Genomic DNA, 27,809 nt, shown 5'->3' on the forward strand with positions numbered 1-27,809 from the left:
TATGAGAAATCCTCTCTTGTCCTCACGTTACCTTCTGCGGTTTCAACTATCTATAGCCATCCACTGTGGTCCCAAAATATTAAATGGGAAAAAATGCTAGAAACAAACAACTTCTAAACCTTGCATTTCTTTTATTCTGAGATCTATGATGAAATCTTGTACCTGCTTGTTTGTAGTGAAGAGCGGCAGCGGACTAAGTTCCTGGCACCCGGCCGCCCGCACGGCTAGCTTTATCCAAAATAATTACACGGAAACTGTATTCTTTTAAACACTGCCTGGCCCATTAGTTCCAGCCTCTTATTGGCTAGCTCTTACATTTTGATCTAACCCATTTCTAATATTCTGTGTAGCACCACGAGCTGGCTTACCAGGAAAGATCTTAACCTGCGTCTGTCTGGAGTGAGTAAATCATGGCGACTGCCTGACTCAGCTTCTTTCTCCCAGCATTCTGTTCTGTTTACTCCACCCACCTAAGGGCTGGCCTATAAATGGGCCAAGGCAGTTTCTTTATTAAATGAAAGTAACTCCTCCATCACTTGTTCTGCTCCAGCTGGGACACAAGTTACCCTTGCCCACATACCTGTATGTATAGGCTGCCCTCCTGTTAGTAACCTGGTAGGCAAAAGCATGAACAGGAACTTCTGTATAGTGCCGGCAGTGACACCGTCCTTGGAGCAAGACAGTGTTCCTGTGTACACAAGCAAGCACGAATAGCATACACATATACGTCAAAGAGTGCAGAGCTGCCCAGCTCCGATGATGAATCCTCCTTGGTGTTTACGTAATAGCAATCATAAAAAGCTTTTGCAATCCCACTGACAGAGTGATACAGCAGACAGTGACCAGCGAGCTATTCTGGGTCACATGTTCAGTCAGGAGCAATCTCATACAAGATGCAGATTGAGATCTCAAAGGCAAGAAGAAGAAAGTTGTGGGACAATCTGGAAGATCACTTCAGCAGATGGGTGAAGGTGAAGACCTTTCTTATACAGGAGATGGAAGGTAAGGAACCAGACACAGGGTGGTGGGCAGACAAGGCGAGGGACTCAAGAGGGCCTTTCCCAGAAGGAAAGACAGCAGTATGCATAAAAGACCTGGCTGTGGGGCTCTGGCAGAGAGATGAAGACAACAGAGAAAGTCAGTCACCGGCCAAGGGGTCCTGGACATGCTAGCAGGAGGGTTTGAAATCAAAAGCACAGGGCCTTCAGTTTTTCCATCAAATCTTCATTTCAGCTTGAGTTCTCTTTGGTATGTTTCTCTCTTTATGAATTCAGTTTTTAGATCCTGAGCTGTCTTTGTTTCATTCAGTCATGAGTTTGTGTATTTTTTTTTCCTGGGCATTACTTGAGAGTTTATTCCTATGATCTTCAAGTTCACAGAAGTGTTAGTGTCCTCTTTAAACTCCTCGAATTCTTTGATCACGCTCCTGACTGCTCTTTTAAATTCTGTGCCCTGGGGTTCATCTCAGTAATTCTCATGGGGGGGGGGCGGCATTTCTACAGGACTAGAGGATGTGGGCAGGAGAGGACACATTGCCTTGGCCTTTCATACTGTTTCTCATGTGACCTGGACTTGTGGGCTTCTTTTGTTAGTTGTGTGTCTGATAAGAGTCAAGCCTGCCTCTGTTGGGTGGGAGTTCGGTTGATTTCAGATCAAGTATGAGATGTTGGTAGGTCAGTCCTTCAGACACTCAGTGCTGAGTTTTGATTGGAGGGACAGGAGTGATTCCAACTCAGTTGTAACCAAGAAAACCTTGGCTGGGGCAGCCTGGGCTGGTGTGCAAGATACACTAGTCAAGCTAGGCCTGGGAGTGTGGGGACAATGAGGAAGGGTGACGTTCTGGGGAGCTCACTAGGCGAGGCCAGTGCCCTGACTCCAGATGGAGTGACACGGGTCTATCCCAAGGAAAGAGCTGTGTGTGCACTTTGCATTTGTCTGCTCAAGCTGACATGACCCAACTCCACTGACAGGATGCCTTAGCACATGTTAACTTCTTCAGAGTTCTCCAGACCATTGAGTCCAAACTCAAGGTGCAGCAAGGCAGGTGTCATTCTGAGATACCTTCTTTCAGCTTATGGTAGCTACCACCTCATCTGTTCCCATGTGACTTTCCCTATGTGCGCTCTCACAGAGGATGGGGGTGAGGGTAAAGAGAAAAAGACTCCCTGGGATTTCTAAAAAAAAAAAAAAAAAAAAAAAAAACCACCAATTATGGCAACTCAGAACCTCACCCCATGACCTCATTTAACCTTAACTCTCATTTAACAACCACACTGAGGGTTAGGACTTCAATGTGTGAATGTTGGGGGCGGGGGGGGGGACGCGGGGTGCACACATCTATACTATAGGAGCACAGGTACGCTATGTTTACAAGAGCAGAGAGGGACAGTCCTGGAAATCTATGACAAAAGCCCTAAGGAAACAAAAAACATAGGTTCGCTGGAGGCAGACAATCATGAGGACTCTACAGAGACCTGCAGAGTGAGCAGGGGATGAACAGGGAGCAGATGTACGGAAACAGGAAATGAAAAGATCAGGGGTAGAGGCGGGACTACATCTATGTCCAGCAAATCTCAAGACTTCATTTCGGGAAAAGAGCTGGTTAGCCTTCCCCCAGCAAGCATCAGTCAGGAATGTGGCCCACAGCAGGTTGCCCACGCTTCCGTGGTTGGATCTATACATGTGCACAGACCAGCAGTACTAACTGGATTCAGTGCTTTGTAAAAAAAAAAAAAAAATGTGGGTATTACCAAAAGACATTGTATACATGTATTAAATTCTCAAAGAGCAGAGATAAATTTTTAAAAGGAAAAAGCAAAGAAGCTGGTGTACCTCACATGCTAGGACACCAGGATGCATTTATTTCCTCTTCTCTCTTGGCATTAATTCACCCCCACTGTATAAGCAGTAGGTAAGCCAGCACGGTAAAAGCAACAGAACTCAGATTTAATTGATGGATGACCTTGGAAAGGATGGAGACTGTGGTAACGGAGCTTCACATGACCTGGAAGGGTTAAGTGACACTGGGAACAGGTGACAAGCATCCCATCAAAGACACCTTGGGGACACAGACTCATGTTCAGATGAAAACAGGGTTTGAAGTGATAGCTCACAGCAAGTCTCTGTCACAACTCTCTAAACATAGGATCCTGAGTGGAACTATGTGTGAATGTCATACAAGGCCTGCATGGGGAGCTGGTGGCCATACAGCTTATGTAGTGTTTGCAGGCCTTTGTATTTTCTTCCTGTTCTACTAAGGGGAGGGAAAGACTCTGAGGACTTTTGGACTCTGCTGGGCAAAGCACTGCAGAGAAGCCAGGCCGTGGACTCCTTGCCACGCTGCCCAGCGCTGCCTAGCTTTCCTCTACTCTGATCCCAGTTTGCTCATCATATGGAATTACAAGGTCCTGACATTTGTTCCTGTCGTCACCTCAAAGACTGGAATTCACCTTCAAAGCACACGTCCTGGTAACTTTTTCAGGGGAATCGTAAGTGTTAAAAGCAATGACCACCCTGCAGCTACAGAGGCAGCACCAACTTTCTGCCCCATAAAACTTACTGAAAAACAAAGCTGATGATAAGTGCTCAGCTGAGAACGTTTGTCTTGTGCAATACGAAGGCATTAAGAAGATTCATAACGATTACCAGCTCATCCTGTTCTCTATACATCAGTCCTTGGAAGCACCTGACAGAAATGTTTTCAGTGCCCTCTGAGAAGAACCTTTAAGGAGAGCCTGGAATTCTCTTTGGTTGTAACACTAAAGACACGGGCATTAGTCCTGTGAAAATAAAAGAATGGCTGACATTTCTATCGCCCTAAATAATTGATCGACAGACTCAACAGACACTTTCTGTTATGTAATGAGAAAGTAAAGCCTGTGGTTATTAGGATTATTCTTCTGCTAAAGGGATCATTTAAGTGAACAAGATTACAAGGTCATCGTGAAAGCCAGTAGTAACTGTTACAGCTGGAGTCTCCAGCAGACCCTGAACATCTCACTAACCACTGCTAGAGAACTAGAAAAATCACTCAGTGGGTAAAGGACAGCCACCAAGCCTGACAAGCTGAGTTTGATCTGGAATCCACATGGCAGAAGGAGAAAACCAGCTTCTTCAAGTTGTCCTCTGGCCCCCACAGGAGCCCGTATCCCCACACACAATAAATACATACATACATACATACATACATACATACACACACACATACATGTAATAAAATGTCTAAAATGAAGTACATGCACTATGACCGTACTTGCCAAGTCTCTAGAAAATGCAGACTAATCTATAGCTGGCAGAAGGCAAACTGGCTGCTGCTCGGAGATAGAGGCATGCTGGTGATGGGAAGGGATTACTTTTTTAAAATCATGTTTGATGGACATGCTGTCTCAATTGTGGCAAGAGCTTCACGCTGTATACATGTATTTGTGAGATCACAGACTCCCTTGCTGGTGCATGTGAGTTCTTTCTCTCTCTCTCTCTCTCTCTCTCTCTCTCTCTCTCTCTCTCTCTCCCCCCCCCCATTTTCTCCTTCTCTCTGCTTCTCTTTTTACTCTCTCTCCCTCCTTCTCTCTCTCTCTCCCTCCTCTCTCTCTCCCTCCTTTCTCTCTCTCCCTCCTCTCTCTCTCCCTCCTTCTCTCTCTCTCTCTCTCTCTCTCTCTCTCTCTCCCTCCTCTTTCGCTCTCCCTCTCTCTCTCCCTCTCGCTCTCTTTCTCCTCTTTTTTCTTGCTCTCTCCCTCCTTCTCTCTCTTCCTCTCTCTCTCTCTCTCCTTCCTTTCTCTCTCTCTACCAGACCATGCCCCCCCCAACTCTCCCTTTCTTATACAGCCCAACTCTCCCTTTCTGATACAGGGTTGATAAGAGCATGCCGCTCTGTGGCCGTGAGGCCCTCCACCAACCCCCCTCTGGAGCTGCAGAATAAAGCCATGTTTTTACCTGATGCCTGCCACCATGCCCTTGGGTACAGTGACAAGGCCAGGACAGATCAAATGATATGAAGCCTGCCCCCTACAAGCACACACACATACTTCTAAAACCTATCAGAAAGCCCCCATTGGTCTCAGAATTTGAAGGACTAAGGGCTAACACTCCCTCTGCCTCCAAGGCCCCACCATGCTGCTAAGACCCTCAGTCTCCTCTCAGGCTCTCCCACTACAAGGCCCAATGCTGCCCCCTCCCGTGTTGTGAGGCTCCCTCTCCTAATAAAGGTCTTCTGAGGGATAATCTCATATCAGCTCCTTCCCCGGAACTGTCATTTTTTTCTCTTTTCTTTTCAGCTCTAACAATATCAAAAAGTGTCTAACTGCATATTTTAAACATCTAGAAATTAAATATGGCTAAATATACCTCAGGAAAGCTACTTGAACATGCATAACAATATCTCAAGTCAGTGTAGATATTTATTAGACACAGCTAGAGTAAATTACAATACGCAGTCACCAAGAGAGTAAAACACTCATGCCGCCAGTTCTTGGGATACGCACCTCGGCTGCTGGATGTTTCCGTTTGCCTTCAATCTCCAACTTGGGCGTTGGAACCAATGCTGTTCTCTTCTTGCTGGGTGTGATCTCCAAGTTAATTACCGACTTCTCTCTAGAAACGATTTTGCAATCACATCGTAAACACCGTTATTCCACAGCCGTTGGGAAGTCTGTGTGACCAATCACTTCAGATCTGTGCTTGGTCACTGAAAGAGACATCCCTCACACACCTGCAAACTTGGCTCCCTGAAGACATTTGCTTTCATGCAGTAGAGCTGCTGTTTTTCTGACGATTGTTAGAGACTGAATGTGTAGGTGAGAGGTGTCACCTTCAGAGTCCCTGGTCTCAAATTCAGACAAAATGTAGCAGGAGGGAGTGCTGCCATGAACTGCTGGCATGAGCTATCCTGAGAAATTCCACAAAGAGAGCTTCTCAGGGACACCGGCCCAGCAACGGTTCAGTCTGGACTGGCCCTACCCACCCTTCCTGCTGGCCCCTAAACACCGCTGTTATTTATTAAATCTGAGGCCAAAGACGATCAATTCCCAGCAATTTCCATTCTCCTCTTTTCAGCTCTACATGCTGCTAGCCCATGCCCTTGGAACACACTCTCGGTTCCCACCTTGTGCACTGTACTTTGCACTTATTCCCAGATACATTCTTCATTCTCCTCCCCTCTCATCAGCTTTCCTAACTTGTTCATTATTCTTTTCAAACGTTTATCAGCAAGTGATACTTGCACGGCGATTTTCATAGAAGGGAAGACAGCAAGAGATTATGATACAGCGCGAAAAGTCTCATGCCTCCTCTTCTCGCCCCACCCTAATTCCCAAGCACAAGTCTCCTGAATCGTTCGTTCGTGCACCTACAAACCCACTCAGGTTCCAAGAGCCTGCAGAGTGGCCTTGTGGGTAAAACTTCAACACGGTATGACAACAGCCATCATCAAGTCTGCAAGCTAATTCAGTTTTACCCGGCGCTACTCACTGGTTTTTTATAGGCTGATTCAAGCAGAAACCACCTGGGGGAGTATTTGTTCTACAGAACTAACATCTAAAACCAACGTCTCAAAAAAAAAAAAAAAAAAATCTTACCCGCACGGCCAGCTTCTGGCCTGTTCTAACTTGAAGCTTTGCCTGAGCCGCTTCGGCAGGAGCTGGACCAATAGTGCTTGAGATCTCGCTGACTCTAATTCAGGAGGGAAGGGGTGTGATTTAATACACAACTGCCTTCTGTGCGGGAAGAAGTGAACCCCCTGAAAGACCAACTCAAGCCAAAAGTGGACTGGGTGTTTTGCTTTAGAATGGTGCCTAATGCCAGGTATGGTGGTGAATGCCTCTAATCCCAACACTCTGCAGGCCCAGGTAGGCGCATCATTGTGAATTCCAGGCCAGCCTGAATTCCAGGCCATCCAGGGCTACATAGCAAGAAAGACCTTGTCCCCAAAAATACAGTAAAAAAAAGAATTAGAACTGTGCCTGGCTCCTGCTTTGCCCTCCATAAAACTTGGAGGGGACAAAGGGTGCGGGCTGTCTAGAGGCAAGATAACTGCCAAACCATTTCTGACAGGGGGCGACTCGCTGGGGCAAGAACCACCCAGAAAGGATTCAAGGGAAAGGCCCCATTTTCGGGGCAGACCTGAGTGGGGCACGGCTAACTGTCCAGTTGCAGATTGGGTGTCACTTGAGCCGGTACTGGAGGTTCTTGAGATGGACTTGGGGCGCGGCCATGGGACCCTGGAGAGGCGGATCCCGTACTCCCCGCTGGCGGTCGGACTCAGGCCCATCCCGCTGTGGCCAGCGGGGACCAAGCGCCTGGAGAGCTCGCAGATGACGCGGCCTGGGACCCGCGGAGCTCCAGGATCATGGGCGCCTGGTCCGGCGGGCCTAGAACTGGGGGTGAGCGAGGTGGAGCGGCGCCGCCAGGGGGCGCCTGGCAAACGGCGGTGAGGGCGCGCGGGGCGAGACGCGCGCGAGGGTAGGTGCAGACGCTGCGCCTGTGCAGTAAGTTCACCCGTGGTCACTGGCTGGAAGGAAGGAGCCACACCCTGAGGAAAGGCAGGCGCTGCACACTGGAGCTGGGCCATTCGTGGGTCACGCAGAGCCGTGCGGTCGCAGAGTCAGAGGTAGCACCTGAGACCGCTGGAGAAGTCCATAGTTACTAACCAGCCACACCGAAGATTTTGAGACCAGATTATGAAGCCTGGGAAGCCTGCTTCAGTTTCACTACTCGGTGAGATCCAGGCAAGCCTGCGCTAGAGTGAGACACAAAAGCTAAATATGGGAGCTGAACTGATGGCTTGGGTTAAGAGAACCTATTGCTCCTGCAGAGGATCCGAGTTCAGTTCCAGCACTCACGAGGTGGCTCACAACAGTCTATAACTCCAGTTCCTGGGGTTCTGACACCTTCTTCTGGCCTTTGCCAGCACCAGGCATGCAGGCACATGGTACACAAATGTGCAGCCACAAACACATAAACACATCAGGTAAGCCTTTTAAAAATTAAAGCTAAATAGTACCGGGTGGCACACACCTTTAATCCCAGGAGACAGAGGCAGACGGATCTCGGTGAGTTCAAGGCCAGCCTGGTCTACAAAGTGAGTTCCAGGAAGTCAGAGTTATATACAGAGAAATCCTGTCTCTGTTTATATATCAAAATAAACAAAGGTGGAACATCAGAACTAACACACCCAGTATACAAGCTCCACTTACATCCCCTGCTTTCCACTTCTCAGCCCCTCCGTCCTGAGTTTTGTATCTAAGGTGCCTTTGCTTTCTGTTTTTGCTTAGTTTTTTACCATGAGACCTTGCTCATTTAAGCAGTCAGGGCTCCTGAGCTCAAACGATCCTTTTTTTCAGCCTCAGTGACTCTACCCACCGGGCCTTTCCCTCTATCAAACCATGTGTTAGCCTAGTGCTGGTGGCGCACGCCTTTAATCCCAGCACTCGGGAGGCGGAGGCAGGAGGATCTCTGTGGGTTCGAGTCCAGCCTGGTCTGCAAGAGCTAGTTCCAGGACAGGCTCCAAAGCCACAGAGAAACCCTGTCTCGAAAAAAAAAAAAAAATGTGTGCACACATGTGTTTGATGTGCTTTGGTCTACTCAGCTTTAAACTATCCTTCCCTCACTATCCCCTCACCTTAATTTCCATATCCTTCATAGCCCCCCTTTCTCATTCATGTCCTTAATATTCCTAAAGTCCACACATAGAGCATGCATGATACTTGTCTTTCTTATTCGGTTTAAAAGGATCACCAGTTTCTTCCTATTAGTATCCAGACACACCTTGGCCCTGCCCCTTGGGCACAGTCACCTCTCATCTTATGGCAAGCAGTTCCACTGTGTGCAGTGCAGAGGTCCCTTTAAGAGACAAGCTCCTCTTTGTCCAGATTCTCACTCCTTCTACTCTTCAACCGGACCTTGGGAGCTCAGTCCAGTGCTCCGATGTGGTCTCTTTCCATCTGTTGTTGGACAAAGGTTCTATGGTAATATTTAAGATAATCATCAGTCTGACTACAGGGCAAGGCCAGTTCGGGCCCCCTCTCCTCTGTTGCTTAGGGTCTTAGATGGGGTCATCCTTGTAGATTCCTGGGAGTTTTTCTAGAGCCAGGTTTCTTGCTAACCCCATAATGGCTCCCTCAATCAAGTTATCTCTTTCCTTGCTCTCATATCTGTCCTTCCTCCATGCCAACTATCCCATTCCCTCAAGTTCTCCTCAACCCTCCCCTTCTCCCCTCCTCTTCCCCTTCTACCCTTCCTTCTACCCCCCCCCCCACATGCTCCCAATTTTGTCAGGCAATCTTGTCTGTTTCCAGTTTCCGGGTGGGTCTTTATATGACCATGAAGGGTTCATGCACTGAAACAGTTTACATGAGCTAATGGGAGCTCACCAACTCCAGATCAATGGGAAGAAACAAGCATAGGACCAAACTAGTCCCTCTGAAATGGTTGAGAGTTGTATGGCTGGGGCAGACTGAGGGGCCACTAGCAGTGGCACTGGGATTTATCTCTACTGCATGTACTGGCTTTTTGGGATTTTATTCTCTTTGGATGTATGCATTGCTCAGCCTAGATGTAGTAGGGAGGGACTTGGCTTTCCACAAAGCAATGTGCCTTACCCTCTCTCAGGATTAGATGGGGGTGGGGTGAGAGGGTGTGGGGAGGGAATGGGAAGAGGGGAAGGAGTGGGAATTTGAATTGGTATTTTTTAAAAAAATATCTAATAAATTAGAGAGAGAGAGAGAAGCTCCTGATCTCCCCCACCCCCCCCAACCCCAAGCCAGTCTCAGCCTCTCCTCTCCCCTATCCTCTCTAGTTCTCCTCTCTCTCTCTCCCCCCCCCCTTTTCTCATTCTCTCTTCCCTCCCTTTTAATAAAACTTCACACTCAAGCCCTCTCTGCATGGTGTTCTTTGTCACCCACCACGGTTTGGGCCCCTCTCACGCTGTATCTTACACTTCCATTTTCCTGCAAACAGTGAAAAGTTGTTCTTTGTAGTTTAATAAAACTATGTTTTCTTTATCCACTCATCCATTGATTTCTCCTTATCTTTTAACTAGTTTTTTTCCCAAATCCTTTTGCATCCCTAATACCTTGTTTTGTTTTCATGCTTGAAGCTTTATTTTTAGAATGATGTCTGGCCTAGATGTCTGTGTTCTCTAAAAATTCATATACTGAAATCCTAACCCCTAAGTAAATGGACTAGGTGAAAGACTTTGAGAAAAACATAGACCCTGTCAGCAAACTCCTCATGAGTGGGACCTGTGTCTTTATAAGAAGCCCCTGGAGAGCTAGAAGCCCACCCCCAATTGCCATCGATGACTCTGAAAACAGGGTCTCACCAGACACTGAACCTGCTAGAGCAGGTCCTGAACCTCCTAGGTTAGTGAATTTTGAGATATTTCTGTTATCTACAGGGGTCTTTATTATAGGAAGCCATAATGACTTGAGTGAATAGCCCATAGGGTCAGATCTTTGAACACTTAGTTCCTAGTTCATGGTCTTGCTTGGGGTGTGTGATAGCTAATTTTGATTGTCAACTTGACTACATCTGGAATCAGCTAAAAACCCAAGCAGCGGAGCATGCCTGTGAGGTATTGGGGGAGGGGGTTATTTGAGATGGAAGACCCTCCCTAACTCTGAGCCAGACCTTCTGCTAGCAGCTCACATGAAAGAACCCAGAAGAAACTCCTGCTTTTTGAGACTTGCCCTCACTCTCTGCAAGTTTATCTAGCCTGCTACCAGGCACCCCCTCAGCAGTGTTAGAGCCTGCTTCTTTAGTCCCAGCATAGACTAAGAACCAGCAGCTCTCTAGGACACCTTCCAGACTCCACACCAGATCAGGACCCAGAAACATAGTCTGGAGGACTGACTACCGGCTGAATTCTTGGCCTTTCCCTCATGAGACAGCCATTGTTGGACTATCCACGATATATAATTTTATAATATTATATATTAATAATATATATTCATTCTATCAGTTCTATTCCCATAGAGAACCCTGATAATATAGAAGGGTTTAGGAGGTGTGGCTTTGCTGGAGGTAGTGGGCTTTTGGAGAAAAAAGCCTTGTACCACTTCCGTTCTGCTCTGTGCTCATGGTTGAGGGATGAGCTCGCAGCTTGCAGATTCTGACACCATGCCTGCTGCTTGCTGCCATGCTTCCTGGGGTAATTTAATATGATTGGCCCCCATAAGTTTGTAGGGGATGGCACTATTAGGAAGTATGACTTTGTTGGAGTAGGAGTGGTCTTGTTGGAGGAAGTGTGTCACTGTGGGGTCGGGCTTGGAGGTCTTCTTTGGCTTCCCTCAGTGTGACGCTCAGTCCACTCCCGTTGCCTTCTGATCAAGATGTAGCCAGTACCATGTCTGCCACCATGCTCCTGACCGTGATGATAAAGGACTGAACCTCTGAGACTGTAAGCGAGCCACCACTGTTAAATATTTTCCTTATAAGAGTTGCCGTGGCCACGTGTCTCTTCACAATAACAGCAACCCTCAGACACATCCTCAACCTCATGAACTTATGTCTCTCTGGAACATAAGTCTGAATAAACTCTCTTTTCTTTCTATAAACTGCCATGGTCATGGTTTTTACCACAGCAACGGGGAAAAAAAAGCAACTGGTATATTTAGCAAAAGTAGTGAGACAAACGCTGTTATCACACTGTGTGTTCTCTTTGGCGACTTCCTTCTCTCAGGGCTGTTTCTATGACTTACTCACACGTCGGAGGCAAGGAGGTCCTTGTGCTGACAGATAAACTAGGGAACCATTAATATGATACACACAGGGTTGTTCCTTCAAAGGAGGAGATTGAGATAACCTGTTTTCCGCCATGGTTAATACCCTGGTGGCTTTTGCGCCGTGACTGAGACCGTACTGGATCCTCCCCAAAACCCTTATTGTGAACTTGTTTTTCCAGTCAATCTATAGCGCCCACCAAGGGGTCACGTGTACTTTACAAAGAGTTTTGCTGTAGTCATGCCCAATCTTTGTTTAGCTTACTTTTGCTTTATTGTGCACACGGGATTGAATTATTATCACCAGGAAAGTTTTACCAATTTGTGCTGTGCTTAAATATGCCAAAAATAAATTATTTGGAGTCAGACTTACAAAGTTTGAAGCAACACTAGCTACTTAGTCATGCTGCATTGAGCTCCCTCCTTGCCTACCAAGGACTGTTTCTCTGCTGGCCATTGTGGTCACAGGGACACGTACACACATTCATATTACTGTAGAGACTGTAAAATAGTCCACTGTGTCTTCATACCTTGATTTATTGATCCAGTGATAAAGTTACTGGGTGGATAGCTTTGATTGTTTGCCTTTCTCCTTAACTGAAGCAATTGGAAAGGAACCTGAATTGTGTCTTGGTATATACATGCAAGAGAGTTATTGAGACTTGATACCCAAGGATACATATAAAATTTCAGCTTTAAACAAAAAACTATCTTTTTCTAACTGACAATACTAATTTCACTTCTACCAGGAATATGTTAGAGGTCTTATTGGTTTACATTTTCATCAGTGATTAATGTCAGGAGCCGTGTGACTTCTTCGGGGGACAAGACCTGAGAATAGCACACACAAGTTGTCCTTGTGACAAGGCCCTGGAGAATCTGACCCATTTTTAGCAAGGCCAATGGATAGTTCACGGCATAACTTTGGGCATGACCCCAGGAACAAACATGCTACCTGCTCTTCTAGCTCTCTTTATACAAACCATATTGCTGGCTGCTTCTAGCTTTACTTTCTCAGATCTGTGGATAAAAAGTTATTACTTCAGGAAAACTTCCCCCTGGTTTTCCTCTGGGTGAGCCAGAGAGGATGTTGTTAAAAATAAACAGTGGACCTGATTCAGCCCCTAAAGCCTTTGATGTTTCAAGTGTGACCATGAATTCAGGCTTCTCAAGAACAGGATGTTGCCTATCCAACGCACCTTGTGACTAGCCTGAAAGAGTCACAGACATTTATAACAATATTACAAATTATTTGTGTTCTAAAGAGAATAATTTTAACCACAAGGGTCTAGGAGAAATTCTAATAAATAGATGATAACAGGAGTTAATGGGAACAGTCTAGGAACAGGGAATGAAGCAGAATGATAGAAACCCACAATGCCCTCATTGGGCAGCTCACAACTGCCAGTACACCAGCTACAGGGGATCTGATGCCTTTGTGGGCATTTGCACTCAAATGGCATATACAGGCATACACTAAACATAAATAAAAATAATAAATAGATGAATACCACAAGAGCAATGGGATGAAATGTGGTTGGTAATGCTTCTGCTCATTCATGAAAACCCAGCACACGACACAGGGGACTTGTTCATCACTGGGAAAGGAAAGAATGTTCATATGTGAGAAAAATGAAGCTGGACCCCCAATTCCCAAATACACAGAAATAATTCCAGCTAGGTTAAATGGGGGTGGGGCCAGCTGCCAAGATCTGTCCACTCTTCCTGACTAGTTTTTCTCCTACTCCTCACACCCTCTAATTATCCCATCTAGTTCCCAGGTGTTGTGAACTGGCTCCTATGTGACTACGGACCCCTTCCTTGTTCTGGAGAATGGATTCTTGGGGTGTTTTGAGCTTGCTCAGGTCCCTCCCAGATGTTCAAATCCTAGGTGACCTAGAGAGAGAGACTTCATGCCACCCTTCTTCCTTCACTGCCCCAGAAGGCCCTCATTGGCCACACCCCTCACCACTGGACCTTGGAGTTTGAGGAGGAGAGCACAGACCACTGCTCTAATTCAGACCAGTTGTGACACTCTAAAAACTGTATGCTGAATCCTGACCCTCAGAAATGTGACACAGCCTTTGCAGGAATAATTAAGATAAAAATGAGGTCTTGTTGTGTACCCTAGTCCAATATGATTGCAGCCTTGCATAAAAGGGAAAGTAGAACCCAGCTACAGAGAGCAGAGACAACCGTTTGAGAACAAGAAGAAGCTGGGTACCACCCCAGGATAGAGACCTCAGGAGAAACCCAACCTGTCAACACCTGATCTTCAATTCCAGCCTCCAGAACAGACAAAACAGAATTCTGTCGTTTACAACCCCACCCCAGTCTGTTGTGTTTTGTTGTGGCAACCCAAGTGAATGAGTACATCCTCCCTCATTTCCTAGCAGAACCGAGTGCGGAGTGGGGGAAGGGCGCCACTGGCCTTGGGGACCCAGATCTGACTACAGTGCTGGGCGCTGTATCCTGGCTCAACTGGTCTCTCCACCTGCCGTTTCTCCTCCCCGCTGTACATAGCATTTGTTTATCCTGAACGCGGCAGGGACTGGATTTCCCACAGAAATGCCTTTGGCTCCGCTGCTCCACCTACCCAGCAGGAGCTGGACAAACTCCCTGGCTTGTGTCTTCAGTTACAAGCTAAGTCGGGGTTTCTCAGACATTCGTGCACAACAGGACTGCCTGCAGGGCCAGTTCTTGAACTTCACCCCCAAGATGCCCTCTTCAGTAGGCCTGGGGTGGAGGCCCCACAATTCACCTCTCTGGCAAACTTCTAGATGAGATCAGGTGAAGTAGCCCCAGCCAGATCCCTCAGCCCAGGCCCCTCACTTGCTCTCCCCTGTCCCAGGAACTATTTTCCTCTTCTGCACCCAGCGCACTTGGCATTCTGTCTCCCCTGGTCCTGCCAGGAATTCCCTGCTGTCAAGTCTGACCCCGCGGTTAGACTAACTAGACTAAAAACAAGTTAGGCTAAAGTTGAGAAGTTATGCTATTTTTAAAGGAGAAGCTTTACCGGAATCTGTACCAGGCCTGGAGGCCTCTCCTAAAACACAGCTCTCTAGGCCCAGGCTCAAACTCGACACCCAGCCATGGTCACCCTCTTGACTCACGGGTGAACTGACTGTTCAGAGGGAAGAAATGACTTGTGGGAGGACACAACACGCAAGAGCAGAGGCTGTGTTCCCACCAGCCCAGGCTGCTCTGTCTGAGCCCAAGGGAAACCTCCTTTCCCTTTACTCGCCCCACTTTCTTGTGACCCCAGCTGGTCCCTGGCATTTGCAGCTAATGCTGAAATGGTCTCAAGGGACTGTACAAGTGGGGAGAAAAGGGAGTAGGGAAAGAGGCAAGGGAATGAGGGCAGGAGGAGCCAGGAAGCTGGGGGCGGGGCCTCTCGAGGAACCTGCACACGTGTACCACCACCATCTCTTCCTCTGACCCGCTGAAGGCCCAGGTGAGCCCTCGCTGAAAGGAGCCAACCCCAGGCTTCTCTTTGAGATGGCGGAGTGCTTCAGACACGGATGGGTTAGTTAACCGGCCCGTTACTGAGAGCCAGCTACCAGCCCCAGGACACGGCGTTTCTGCTAGCAGCATTCAAAGCTGCTGCTGTGTACCACGGCTGGGGGCAGAGCGGGGGCTGATGTGGGTCCTAGAGTGGACCACTGTCCTTCCCAGGTCGGCCCCAAAAAGCATTAGGACTCCATAGGGTACAGGTGGGACTAACAGCTTGAACAGCTGTTGCAGAGGCTGAAGACCCTGCCTGGAAAAGATTCGGTGGGGGACCGCGCTGCTGGAATCAGGATTGGCCGTTGAGTTGGAGTTGCCCCGCCTGCTCCCATGTCCGCGGCTGAACACCTGGACCCGATTCCTGACAGCTTCATCCTGCAGCCGCCGGTCTTCCACCCGGTGAGTAGTCTTAACTCAGTTGAGGAATCAGCTGAATTCCAGCTTGCATGGAAGTGACTGGGCTCCCAGGGTCCTTGCCTCTTTAGTTTGTCTCTTCTGAGCGGGGTGGCCAGAAGAACGAGGTGGGATTGTTGAGAGAGACGCTAACGACTAAGGGTAGCTGTTTCTCGGAGCTGGAAGGAAGGGCCTGGGACCGCTCCCAATCAGGAGTAGTGGAAATCCCTCTCTCCTTCCTCCTGTTCAGTGCCCAGGAGACTGCAGCCCAGCAATGCTCTGCAGAAGGCCCAGCTCCCAGCAGGCACCGCCACTAATGAGCACGGGTTATTACCTTGCCCGGCTTGGTCGTCTCGTTCCTAGAGGACTCCATCACTCAGTTAATTAACGCGTTCTGCCAAGAGCCTGGGAACTGGAAGCCACTGTGCTGCTGGGTCCTGCAAAGCTGTGGGTACCATACCATGTGGAGAGCCTGGCCTCTGGCGTCTCCCCAGGCGCCTGAGTAATGGGCTGAAGTACCGGAAATCTCCTGGGCGCCCATCGCCTCTTCACAGGCTAAGAACCACCCCCTGGAGGGCCTCCCCGGGGTGGTCTGGGTTCTCTGATTGCTACTGGGTGTTGACAAGAAATACATGAAGGCTGACGCTGTGACCCCGCCACCCGGTTCACCTGCTGGCCTGTTGGCAAGCCTTTGCAGAGCTCCCACAGTGCTCAGATAGTTGCTGAGTCTGTTGAAGGGAAAGGCAATGAGGCTCCAGTTATAAGGGGCTATGGACTTAATGGGAAAACATCTAGCCGGTGCCTCTATACTAGGGAGCCGAGGGCCAAGCTAGCATCGTGAGCTAAGTGCTCCGAGAACTCAGGAGAGGAAAAGCAAAAAGGTGTCCGGATGGAGAGAGAGAGAAAAGGGTGAGAGGGAACAGGCCCAGAAAGAGTTGAAAGGTGTATGGGTACTTTAGGAAGGCCAGGTGTAGCACGATTAATAGAAACTCAGAGACAGAAATTGGGGTTCAACCTGAAGACCAGAAAAGCAAAACAGCCAGCCACTGGTTCTTACCTCGACCTCAGTCCGAAATGGTGATCCTGCCTCCAGGAAGCCTCAGAATGAGACTGAGAGCTGTCTCCTCCCATTTTATAATCCTCTCTAGTTCTGGGATTAAGGACATGCACCACTACTGACTGGTTTCTATGGCAAACTAGTGTGGCTACTGGGATTAAAAGTGTGTGTCATTGCTGCCTGGACTGTATGTCTGGCCAGTGTGGCTGTTTTACTTTTCTGATCCTCAGGCAAGCTTTATTTATTAAAATACAAATGAAATGCCACTGCAGCCAGGCACCCTCAGTGTGAGAAAAGATGGGCCCCGGGGGTGACTGACCACTGCTGGGTATCTCCGAGAGTTCATAGCAGGGTCGGCTTGCTCCCAACTTCTCCATTCTTTCCTCCTCTCAGCTCCTAAACTCTGGACACTCACCAGTCCTCAGACGTTTCCTCCCCGGGTGGCATGCAGTGGGTGAACTCCTCAGTGGGGTCACAGTGGCCTGTTGTGCTCTAACGGGGCGGTGAAGCTATATTAGGCTTCCCCCGGGCATTGTGGTTTTGACATCTCTGCCCAAGACAGGAGAGCTTTTAGAAGACCTGTGATGGTACATTGGACTAACCACTTGATGGGATTTAGAATTGCCATGGAAACAAATCTCTAGACAAGCCTGTGAGGTATTATCTAGACTCCATTAATCAAGGTAATGAGAGTCACCCTCAGTGTGGGGTGGCACCATTCTGGGGGCTGAATCCTGGTCTAAATAAAAAGCGTGCATCAGGCTAAGCACCAGCTTTCTATGAATCCTAACTGGATACAATGTGACCAACTGCTTCACACTCCTATTTCGGTGACTTCCTGCCATGATGGACTGTCCCCTAGAACTGTGGGGCAGAAGAAACCCTCCCTTCCTTCAGCTGCTCTTGTTGGGGATCTTGTTACAGCCATGAGGGAAGTAACTTACCCCAGAATATCAGAAAACTGGTCTTCCCCACAAGGACACTTTCTCTTAAGGGCTTATTTGTTACTTTGTCTTACTGCTGTGGGGAAAAAAAAAAAAAACTTGGGCTGGAGAGATGGCTCAGAGGTTAGGAGAACTGATTGCTGTTCCGGAGGTCCTGAGTTCAATTCCCAGCAACCACATGGTGGCTCACACCCATCTATAATGGGATCTGGTGCCCAGAACACTAAATACATAATAAATAAATTAAAAAAAAAAACTTAGCAGAAGCAACTTAAGGCAGGAAAGGTTTGTCTGGCTCCCAGCCATAGGAGATGTGTCCACATGCAGGGAAGGTGTAGGAGGTGCCACTCTTACAACTCAAGTGTCAAGAATCGAAGGCCATGGAGGCTTGAACACCACTGGCCTTTGCCTTTTTTTTTTTTTTTTTTTTTTTTTTTTTTTTTGGCTTTTCGAGACAGGGTTTCTCTGTAGCTTTGGAGCCTGTCCTGGAACTCCCTTTGTAGACCAGGCTGGTCTCAAACTCACAGAGATCCACCTGCCTCTGCCTCCCGAGTGCTGGGATTAAAGGCTGGCCTTTGCCTTTTTATTCGGTCTGGGAACAGCCTACGAAAAGGTACTGCCCCCATTTAGGGTGGGTCTTCCCACTTCAATTATCCTTGCCTAGAAAATCCCTCACAGACGTTCCCCAGAGTGTGTTTCTGCAGTATCTGTAAATTTCATCAAGCTAAGAGTGGAGATTAACTTCACAGTGGGGAAGCTGAGTTTCCCGGTCTTTCCTCTCCACCACACCCACCCCTACACACAGGAGTCCCTGGTTCCAGCTCTAAGTCGGCTCACCCTGTTTCTCTTCCCCGTTCAGGTGGTTCCCTATGCCACAACAATTTTCGGTGGCCTGTATGCGGGCAAGATGATCATGCTGCAGGGTGTGGTCCCTCTACATGCACAAAGGTAAGAGGGACTGTCTAGGACTTGGTAGAGCCCAGATTCAGGGGCATCAACCTGGGGTTCCTCTCTATCTTCAGAATGTCTGTGGGTCTCTGATCAGAAGGGCGTCTCAAAAGTCACACAACGCCGCCACCAGGTTTCAGGTGGACTTCCAATGTGGGTGCAGCCTGCACCCTCGGCCAGATATTGCCTTCCACTTCAACCCTCGCTTCTACACTGTCAAACCCCATGTCATCTGCAACACCCTCCAAGGTGGAGTCTGGCAGAAAGAGGTCCGGTGGCCTGGTGTCACCCTGCAGAGAGGTGCTAGCTTCCTCGTCCTCTTTCTCTTTGAGAACGAAGAGGTGAAGGTGAGTATAAAGTATAAAGGAGACGTATCAAGCAGTCCAGGCCTGGCACCCTACACCATTCCTTCTCTTGTCCAACTTTCCGTGGCCCTGCGATAAACAGCGCTGTGGAGAGGGGGCTAAGGCTGCTCTGGGCCCACACAGCAGTAAGAAAGCACGAAGGCCCCTGGGTCTAGCAGGCAGAGGAATCCACTTCACGGTCAGGACAAGCACTTGGAGGGCTTCTGCTGGGTGCCGGGCACTGTGCTAAACCCTTTACGAGAATATGCCCATTAAGTCCTCCCCACAAGGTCTGAGGTGGATACCATCACAATCCCCTTACAGCTGAGGCAGCAGGAGACGGGGGAGGACTTAATGCCCAGACTTTGACCTCCAGTATGAGCCTAGTAGACAGATAATGAGACCTTCAGAAGGCTCCACAGGACAAGGCTGCTGAAGAGGGAAGTCCTACTGCATACAAATTATCCCCAACTTCCTGAGCCTTGGTTTCCTTCCTGTAGATAGGAGGAGACAGAAGAGGAGGAGAAAGATAATGGCAGTGATAATGGTGGTGATGGTGGTTGCCCTGAACTGCGTGGCGACCATTGCTGTTTGACAAAGTTCCAGCATTTCAACATTGTAGACAATTCTCCAGCACCTTTTAACTTTCATTCCCACTACGTGTTATGGGAGTTCCCTTATGTCTTTTCCTTTGGGAAATTTCGTGTGGGCTTTGAAGGATGAAAATGTGTAAAACAGCAGCCTCTTTAAACAAAATAATTCCTAGGAAAAACTTCCCTCCACCGTGGAACCATATAGCCGGATGATTCTGCGCACAGGAATCCTGTTGTGCCCTCGTGATTACAACAAGAACAGGAAAGTTAGAGATTTACTACAGACCCACTTGACGCCAAGGATGAAATGCCTACAGTTCAGATCCAGGGTCTGAGGCCATTAAGGGCAAGAGTTCATTTAATAAGTACAGAGAAATCAAAGTGGAATAAGGGGAAAGAGAAAGACGTCTTGATCTTCTCTCCCAGGAGCGTATGAGGGGAACAGGCCATATAGTAAGACCAAGACACAAGGGAGGCAATTAGGTGACAGCTAAGCACAAAGGCTGCATCCTGCCCCTAGTGATATTACCGTGCACGAGAACAGATCGCAAGATATACGATGAAACCCACTTTAAGAGTTTTATTAATAAAGAGAAGGGAGAGGGAAAAAGTGGGTGGTGGGAGAGCGTGGAGTGGGCATGTCTGTTTGTTAAAGGCTGTTTAGTGTATGCGCCTAGGGGTTCAAGTAGCCACATCACACAAAGATTACGGTGACCACTCTGCCCATATTTTACCTAGGGCATAAGGCCCTAGGGTAACTAGGTAGTTTGCATGAACGTTGATGGCGCATGCGCAGCCATGGGACCCAGAAATGCTAATGCCTGAGGTGCCTAAGCATTCTGCCTGAATGCTGATGGCCGTGGGACCCCGGATGTAATAGAAATAACAACACCTAGAGGAGTGAAAATTGCTCTTAAATTGTAGTGGAGTGTCTGGGCCCCAGAAAAAGTCCTTTTCCCAAAGTCATGCATTTGCTTAAAGGCCTCCATTCCTTCAGGGACTTGAGGAAAGTTCCTACTTGCTAAAAGCGGTCATTCTTATCTCTGGCAGGAGCAACTTGCCGGCCCCATTGGTATAAGAGGGCTACTGGTGGAGTTACTGAGCCTTTGAGCACAATAGTCAGTTAGATACTTGCTGAACTCAATACTTTTGTCTCAGGAAAATGCTATAACGAGGGGCTGGAGAAATGGCTCAGTGGTTAAGAGCATTGCCTGCTCTTCCAAAGGTCCTGAGTTCTGAGTTCAATTCCCAGCAACCACATGGTGGCTCACAACCATCTGTAAAGAGGTCTGGCCTTTAGGCATACATACAGACAGAATATTGTATACATAATAAATAAATAAGTATTTTTAAAAAAAAAAGTGCTTAAAAAAGAGAAAGAAAGAAAGAAAGACAGAAAGAAAGAAAGAGAAAATGCTATAACGAAGTTAATGGCCGCTTTTGCCCCTGAACCAGTGAGCCTGAGTTCAATCTTGCCTGTGGCTAAATTAAGTACAAAAGATGTAACCGGTTTCAATAAACTCGACGGCAGCCATCCTGATTCACCCTCAGATTTTGTCTGTCTCCCCATCCCCGAACCCCAACCCCAACCCCAGGGCTCCATATTTCCTCTTTGCAACCTGAACCCTGCCAAAGCAGGTCTCCAGCAGGTAGCAATGATAATGATGACAACTCACACTGGCTAGGAAGGAAGAGCTCTGTCAGAGCGCATGAACAGTGCTCCGGATCGACTCTGCCACCCACAGCTCTACAACCTTGGGCCGATTACAGAAGTTCATCTGTACAATGCACCTGTCTTGCGGAGTTTGGAAAAAAGTCAGTAGAATCTAGGGGGGCATGCTTTGCTAGGGCCTGGGAGAGATTATACAAACAGTTAATAGTGGGCCACTCTTCAGCTGGGCTCTGTCTGCTTCTCCAGGTGAGTGTTAATGGACAGCATTTTCTTCACTACCGCTACCGGCTCCCACTGTCACGTGTGGACACCCTGGGCATATATGGTGACATTTTGGTGAAGGCTGTTGGATTCTTGAACATCAATGTAAGTTTTCTTGGAGCCAAGACTGGGTCAGTGGTGGCTTCTGACTTCCCCTGATCTGGACAGGTCTGGGGCTCACTCACTCACCCCAGACTGAGAGACAGAGGAAGAGCTTACATGCCCCAGATAACTGAGAGAGACAAGTGCATAAGGTGTCAGAAATGAATGGGGTGAGGAGAAGGGAAGGTGACTTCAGTAAGGAAGCCCTGGAGCCATAGACAAGAACCTTTCCTATCAGTGGAATCTGCTTGTCACTGAGGGGTCAAAGGATTCTGTACATCAGGGTCCATGCAAGCTGCAGTTTGAAAGATAGACCCTGTCTACCCAATTAACTTATTCAAAATACAGCTAAATGTGTGGCTCAGTGGTAGAGCACTGCCTTGGCAAACACAAGGCCCCAGGTTCAAACCTCAGTGCTGCCAAAAACAGCCCTGGGTTGATTCAGTAAACCTGAGGTGGGGCCAGGAATAGAAATGTTCCACACAGCAGCTTTAAAAGGCATGAGATGCAGACATGGGCTTACAGTGGTCCCAAAGGCTTGTGGCTCTTCTTTCTTTCTTAACAGCCATTTGTGGAAGGCAGCAGAGAGTATCCAGTTGGATATGTGAGTTTCTTCTGTTTTTTATTACATTTATTTATTTTGTGTATGTAAACACATGATGTGTCCATGTGTGTATGATGAGGAAACCATGCGTGTGTGGAGGTCAGAGGACAATTTGTAGGAGTTTCCTTTCCCCACATGTGTCCAGGGAAGGAAGTCAGTCGTCAAGTTTGATGGCTCCGCAGCACAGATATCTGAGTCTTTGGGGAGCAAGGCTGGACAGTCATGCTTAGACGCCAGCTGGCCTCTGTCCTCCCTGCACGTGGTCGTACAAGGCCCAACTGACCCTTCGCTCACTGCTCTGGACACCGGCAATATGCCTGGCTCCCTTAAGTCCCTGGAAAGCCCGGATTTGCTTCTCCTCTCCTATCTCCAAGGTATCTAGCTACCTGCAGAGGCCCATGATGCCCATTGGAAGATACTTTCTATGGAGTTTTAGCTCCTCAGATCAACCCTGCAAGATGACTGAGGTTGGCTTCACAGGACCAAAGAGGGAGATGAGAGCCATGACCTTGCTATGTGGGATGGCAGCTCCACCCTCCTTCCACCTCTCCCACCACTCAGAGAAGGGTATCTTAAGATTCAAAGGATCCCCCACCGGGAGCCCAGTCATTCGCCTGCTGCTAGGAGAGGCACAAACTCTGTGTCCCTCAGTGCCAGCAAAGTAGGAAGACCTCTTTGCCCAGACAAATACTAACAACCTCCCCTGCCTCTTTCTCCTTCAGCCCTTCCTGCTGTATAGCCCCAGACTGGTAAGTGGCCCTGTTCTAGGTCTCTCCTGGAGTGTAGTCCTGACTTCCCGGACTCCCTTTCTCTGTGGAACACCACATCAGTGGGAGGGTGAGGCAGCTCTAGGCTGAACTCCAGGTTCATCTTACCCTCTTCACTTACTCTGCAAACGGGTATTTAATACTTCCCTGTGACTGGCTCAGTGCCAAGCATTAGGCTATGGGGTCCATCCAGTCCCAGACCTCCAGTTGCTCATAGGTGACAGAGTGGCAAACTACCGAATGCCTGCTGTATACAGTTCAGAGCACATCTGTAGAAGGCACCAGGATACTGAGCACAACCTGGAGGTGCTTATTATATGGGCAGGACTGAGTCTCCTAGCTGCAAACCTCTGGAGAAACTCACCTACCCTGGTGTCCCTGGGTCCCTGAGGGTAGCCTGCTGGTGAGGGACCCTGACACCCCTGTGATCACCATCTCAGTCATTTTCCATCTCTGTCAGGAGGTGCCCTGCTCACGAGCTCTTCCTCGGGGTCTCTGGCCTGGGCAAGTCATCGTAGTTCGAGGACTGGTCTTGCAGGAGCCGAAAGAGTAAGTATTTAATGTCTAAAAAAAGAAAGGGAGGGAGAGAAAGAGGAAAGGAGGGAGGGAGGGAGGGAGGGAGGGAGAAGAAGGGAAGGAAGGAAGGAAGGAAGGAAGGAAGGAAGGAAGGAAGGAAGGAAGGAAGGGAGGGAAGGGCCCTATGGTTAAGTTTCCAGCATCACCATTTAGCCCCTTATTACAGCAGAACAAAGAGAAGAAGGTTAGCCCAGGTTGCAGAGATCGTGACCAGGGTTGGGGCTGGGAATGGTAGCCCCCGTCATGGGTGCTGTGTCCCTGTGGAGTGAACTAGCTTCACATCACAAGCCCCAGAAAAGAACCTTTGCAGTTGAGACCCAGATAGGAGATAGGGCTCCCTACTTTTTCACCATGCTTGGTTTAGGAAACAGCCAAGCTACCCTAGAAAGGAAGTGTTTGGGAGCCAGAACCTAGAGGCGGTTAGAAAATGGGTGCTTCGTGGCTTCTCCTCCAGTGGAGACTCAAACCCCGACCTGTAGCTTAGATCCATTTAGACTAGAGGCTTCAGTGTTCCCAGTGTCACCCTGACCACGTTCAACAGAGCCCTAGACTTGGTAAGAGATTCCCTCTAGATGCCCATTAAAACTCTGGAGCAGGAGAGATGGCTCAGTATCTAGAAACTCTCCCAATACAACTCGAGGGCTGGAGTTCAGACGTCAGCACCCATGGAACAAGCCAGGTACACTCATAACCCCCAGCACCCATGGAGACAGAGACAGGAAGAACACCGGGGCCTGCTCAGCAAGGGAGCCTGTTTCAAAGGAATAGCAGAAAAAAATAGAGGACACCTGACACCTCCTCTAGTCCTGGCATGCACACACATGCACACACACACAAACACAAATAATTAAAAAGATACAGGTGCTGTATTCTGTGATAACTCTCTAAGCAAAGTACCATTTTCATACTCATCTGCTGTTCTGCACAAGCAACTTACATGTTTTTCACTTAATTCCAATAACCAAAGATGAGAACAGCACTCTTATCTCCCTAATTTACAGCTGAGGAAACACACGGAGATTAAGAGACTTGTCCAGGGCTGCAGCTCTGAAGCTACAGGGCACACGCCCTGCAGCCTGGTCCTTACCGCTAATCTCTTTGCCAATGCGTTAGGCCCCACCCTGACACAACAGTGAATGTCAGCTGCTGCTGTGATCACAGTTCTCCCCATTTGCAGAGCAATGAACGGAGGCTCCAGCTCTGCCCCATAGGCTTCCAGTCAGGGATTCAAGTGCGATATCCATGCGCTATCTATGCCTCTGTGCTGTTGTGTATCCAAGTGTCCCTCCCAGAGCCTGACACAGAAACTTAATTCTCGGAAGCTAGCCAATCCTCCAGTGGTCTCTGCCTCCAGCCTCTGCTTCAGAGATACAACAGCCTGAAGGCAACAGAGACTGATCCACTTCTCTTCCTGCATCCTGTAGTTTCACCCTGAGCCTGAGGGATGGGGCCACCCGTGTTCCTGTGACACTCAGAGCTTCCTTCACAGACAGAACACTGGCCTGGGTCTCCTCCTGGGGACGAAAGAAGCTGATCTCAGCCCCCTTCCTCTTTTACCCCCAGCGATTCTTCGAGGTAGGTCTGAGTCATCACACATCTTCTGGAGCCCATTCCCATAGTGATCTGGAAGACTATGGGCTGCATCCGGGTATGGATGAGCAGACCAATACCCTGGAGCTAGGTAGCCAGAGCCAGTCCCACAGAGAGACTGTCCAGACATTGGCCTTCGATACTCTATACTGATGCCAGAGATGCTGGGCCCAGAAACACAGGCACAATGAATGCAGGTGGGGCCAAGCATCCGCTGTCTTTAAAAGCTCCCCTAAGCCTCTACTGGCCAGGTGTGATACAGCACACCTGTAATGCCAGGCCTTGGAAAGTAGAAGCAGAAGGATCAGGAGCTCAAGGCTAGTATCAGCTACATAGGAAGCTTGAGGCCAGCCTGAGCTGCATGAGACCTGATCTCGAGCTCCCTTTATGGCTCCAGTGTGTAACCAGGATTGAGAACATTTCCCAGTGGAAAGCAACATTGCAGATGGTAAACTTTAACCCCTGGCCCTGACTGTCTCTGATCATTGTGTCCCCTCATAAAGGGGATTTCTCTAGTGGTACACCAGGGAGGGTTTGTCTGGAAGTCCACCACCCAATCAGGTTCTTCTTACCAGGTACTGCTTCTGTGCCAGGAGGGAGGGCTGAAGCTGGCACTCAATGGGCAAGGGCTGGGGGCCACCAGCCTGGACCAGAAAGCCCTGGAGCAGCTGCGGGAGCTCAGGATCAGTGGAAGTGTCCATCTCTACTGCGTCCACTACTAAGGAGGACTCCAAGGGCACCCCAATAAGAGAAGAGGAAGGGCAGCTGCAGCCAGGGCTCCACAGTACAGCCTCACTCTGCCATCCTCACTGGACCCTTGACCTGTCATCACCATGTCAGGCCTATTCACATCAGGTCACAAGATTGTGTCTACAAGGGCGTCAGGGCCCCATGACTAGGGAAGGCTTACAAGCTCTGTGCCTCTTCCACCAGGAGCTTGGTGGCTCTGTTTTCCTAGACTGTACTCAAGGGGGACAAACTTTATAACCTCACAAAGACATACACACATTTATTGCATTTTAATCAATTCTGAAAACAAGGGTCCAGGTCAATGTGGTGTCCCTGCACTCATCTTCAGCGTTCAAACTCTGCCTTGGTCCTCCTTCCACCACTCCGTGGGGCCATGGGGCTGAAACTCTATCCAGGCCCAGCCTCTGAGAAGGCAAATAGAGTGTGAAAAGAAAGCTCCAGGCCTATGATCAACACATCCCATCTATCCTCATAGGCCCAGGCCTATGATCAACACATCCCATCTATCCTCATAGGCCCAGGCCTATGATCAACACATCCCATCTATCCTCATAGGCCCAGGCCTATGATCAACACATCCCGTCTATCCTCATAGGCCCAGGCCTATGATCTACACATCCCATCTATCCTCACATTTCCATTTTCACTCGAATTTTATCTACAATTGCTCAATAGTTTGTGAAGCTTTGCCCAAAGTAACAACCACCACAGTTGCTTGCATGGTTTTGGTTAAAGGAAAATAGCCACATCCCAGAAAAACATACTGATAATGGGGTCATGTTTTAGTCACCTAGCCATGTAAACAACAGTGATAAAATTATAAAATAGTCTAGGTGGGTCAGTGGCTATGCTGTCTGTGTTTGTATAATATACTCTGGGATGTTCACATAGTGGCAAAATGGTTGAATAATGAGTTTCTCAGAATTTCTCCCTGTCATAAAATGATACATGACTTGGGATGAAAAAAGGAAGACTGTAGATGGTTTGATTTGTTCTATTCCTGGAAATAGAATCTGGGCTCACCTTACAATGGACTTCGGATTATACCACTTGGAAATGTTTCTGTGATACCATCCACATGCCCATGGCTGTGACAGGTCACTGGGTGGAAGGTGATGGAGGATCTGCTATTTGATAACTTTATACTCTAAGCAGAGAGTCATTTTCTTCCCTCATCCATTCACCAAGAATGATCATACATCTATCATGAAAACAAACTCAATAAATATGGGGGGGGGGTGACTTTTACTACCAATACACCTTTCTTATAATCCAGGAAAAGTAGAAGTCCGAGAAAAAGATGGTTGAGAGGCAACCCCTAGACACCAAGGCTCTGGATTCTGGGAAGAATATGGGCCAAAAAGAGAGACAGACCACTTAGCCAGGAGCAAAGCCTGTGCCTGCTCTTACATACCTTGATGGTCTTCTTATACCTTTAAAGCCAGCCTGAAAACTCTGTAGAGAAATTCTTTATTCTCCTTAAAAAAAAAGCTGGGCGGTGGTGGCGCACGCCTTTAATCCCAGCACTCGGGAGGCAGAGGCAGGCAGATCTCTGTGAGTTCGAGACCAGCCTGGTCTACAAGAGCTAGTGCCAGGACAGGCTCCAAAACCACAGAGAAACCCTGTCTCGAAAAACCAAAAAAAAAAAAAAAAAAAAAAAAACTTTTTCTCAACTTTTCTCATATACCACAATATTTTTAGATTTAGGTATTATTAGATACTACAATGATTTTTTTTTTAATAAACTTGTTAAGAACTTGAAAGATGGCTCAGCAATTAAGAGCACTTGATGCTCTTCCAGAGGACCCCGGTACAATTCCCAGCCTCCACATGGCCACCCATACCCATCAGCACCTCCAGTTCCAGAAGATTTGATGCCCTCTTCTGGCCTTCACAGGCACTGCATGAACGTGACACAGACATACACAGACAAAACACCCACATAAACAAATTAGCCAGGTGGTGGTAGTGCACGCCTTTAATCCTA

The 27,809-nt window shown here is 48.3% G+C and overlaps 2 protein-coding genes across 2 annotated transcripts in view; one reads left to right on the forward strand and one right to left on the reverse strand.

The window, feature by feature from the left end:
- Positions 1–7,288, reverse strand: part of Plaat5 (phospholipase A and acyltransferase 5) — a 28,354-nt gene extending 21,066 nt beyond the window's left edge. Inside the window, exons 1-3 of the mRNA XM_057778987.1 lie at positions 7,117–7,288; positions 6,573–6,666; positions 5,481–5,589 (exon numbers count right to left, since the gene is read on the reverse strand). Coding sequence (XP_057634970.1) covers positions 5,481–5,589; positions 6,573–6,666; positions 7,117–7,264 — 351 coding nt within the window. The 5' untranslated portion in view covers positions 7,265–7,288. The remainder of the gene's footprint in view (positions 1–5,480; positions 5,590–6,572; positions 6,667–7,116) is intronic.
- A 7,838-nt stretch (positions 7,289–15,126) lies between these two features.
- On the forward strand, positions 15,127–26,217 carry Lgals12 (galectin 12). The gene is made up of 9 exons (XM_057778408.1): positions 15,127–15,620; positions 18,475–18,563; positions 18,697–18,910; positions 21,419–21,538; positions 22,101–22,139; positions 22,862–22,888; positions 23,367–23,455; positions 24,907–25,057; positions 25,648–26,217. The coding sequence occupies exons 1-9, from the start codon at positions 15,552–15,554 to the stop codon at positions 25,792–25,794; spliced, it is 945 nt and encodes a 314-aa protein (XP_057634391.1). The 5' UTR covers positions 15,127–15,551; the 3' UTR covers positions 25,795–26,217.
- Positions 26,218–27,809: the final 1,592 nt, after the last annotated feature.

This window comes from Chionomys nivalis, chromosome 8 (assembly GCF_950005125.1).
Source record: "Chionomys nivalis chromosome 8, mChiNiv1.1, whole genome shotgun sequence".
Lineage (NCBI taxonomy): Eukaryota > Metazoa > Chordata > Mammalia > Rodentia > Cricetidae > Chionomys > Chionomys nivalis.

Coding starts and splice junctions, on each gene's coding strand:
- Lgals12 (XM_057778408.1), top strand. CDS start 15,552: ATGTCCGCGGCTGAACACCTGGACCCGATTCCTGACAGCTTCATCCTG. Junction 15,621..18,474: donor AGCCGCCGGTCTTCCACCCG/GTGAGTAGTCTT, acceptor TTCCCCGTTCAG/GTGGTTCCCTATGCCACAAC. Junction 22,889..23,366: donor TGCTGTATAGCCCCAGACTG/GTAAGTGGCCCT, acceptor CATCTCTGTCAG/GAGGTGCCCTGCTCACGAGC.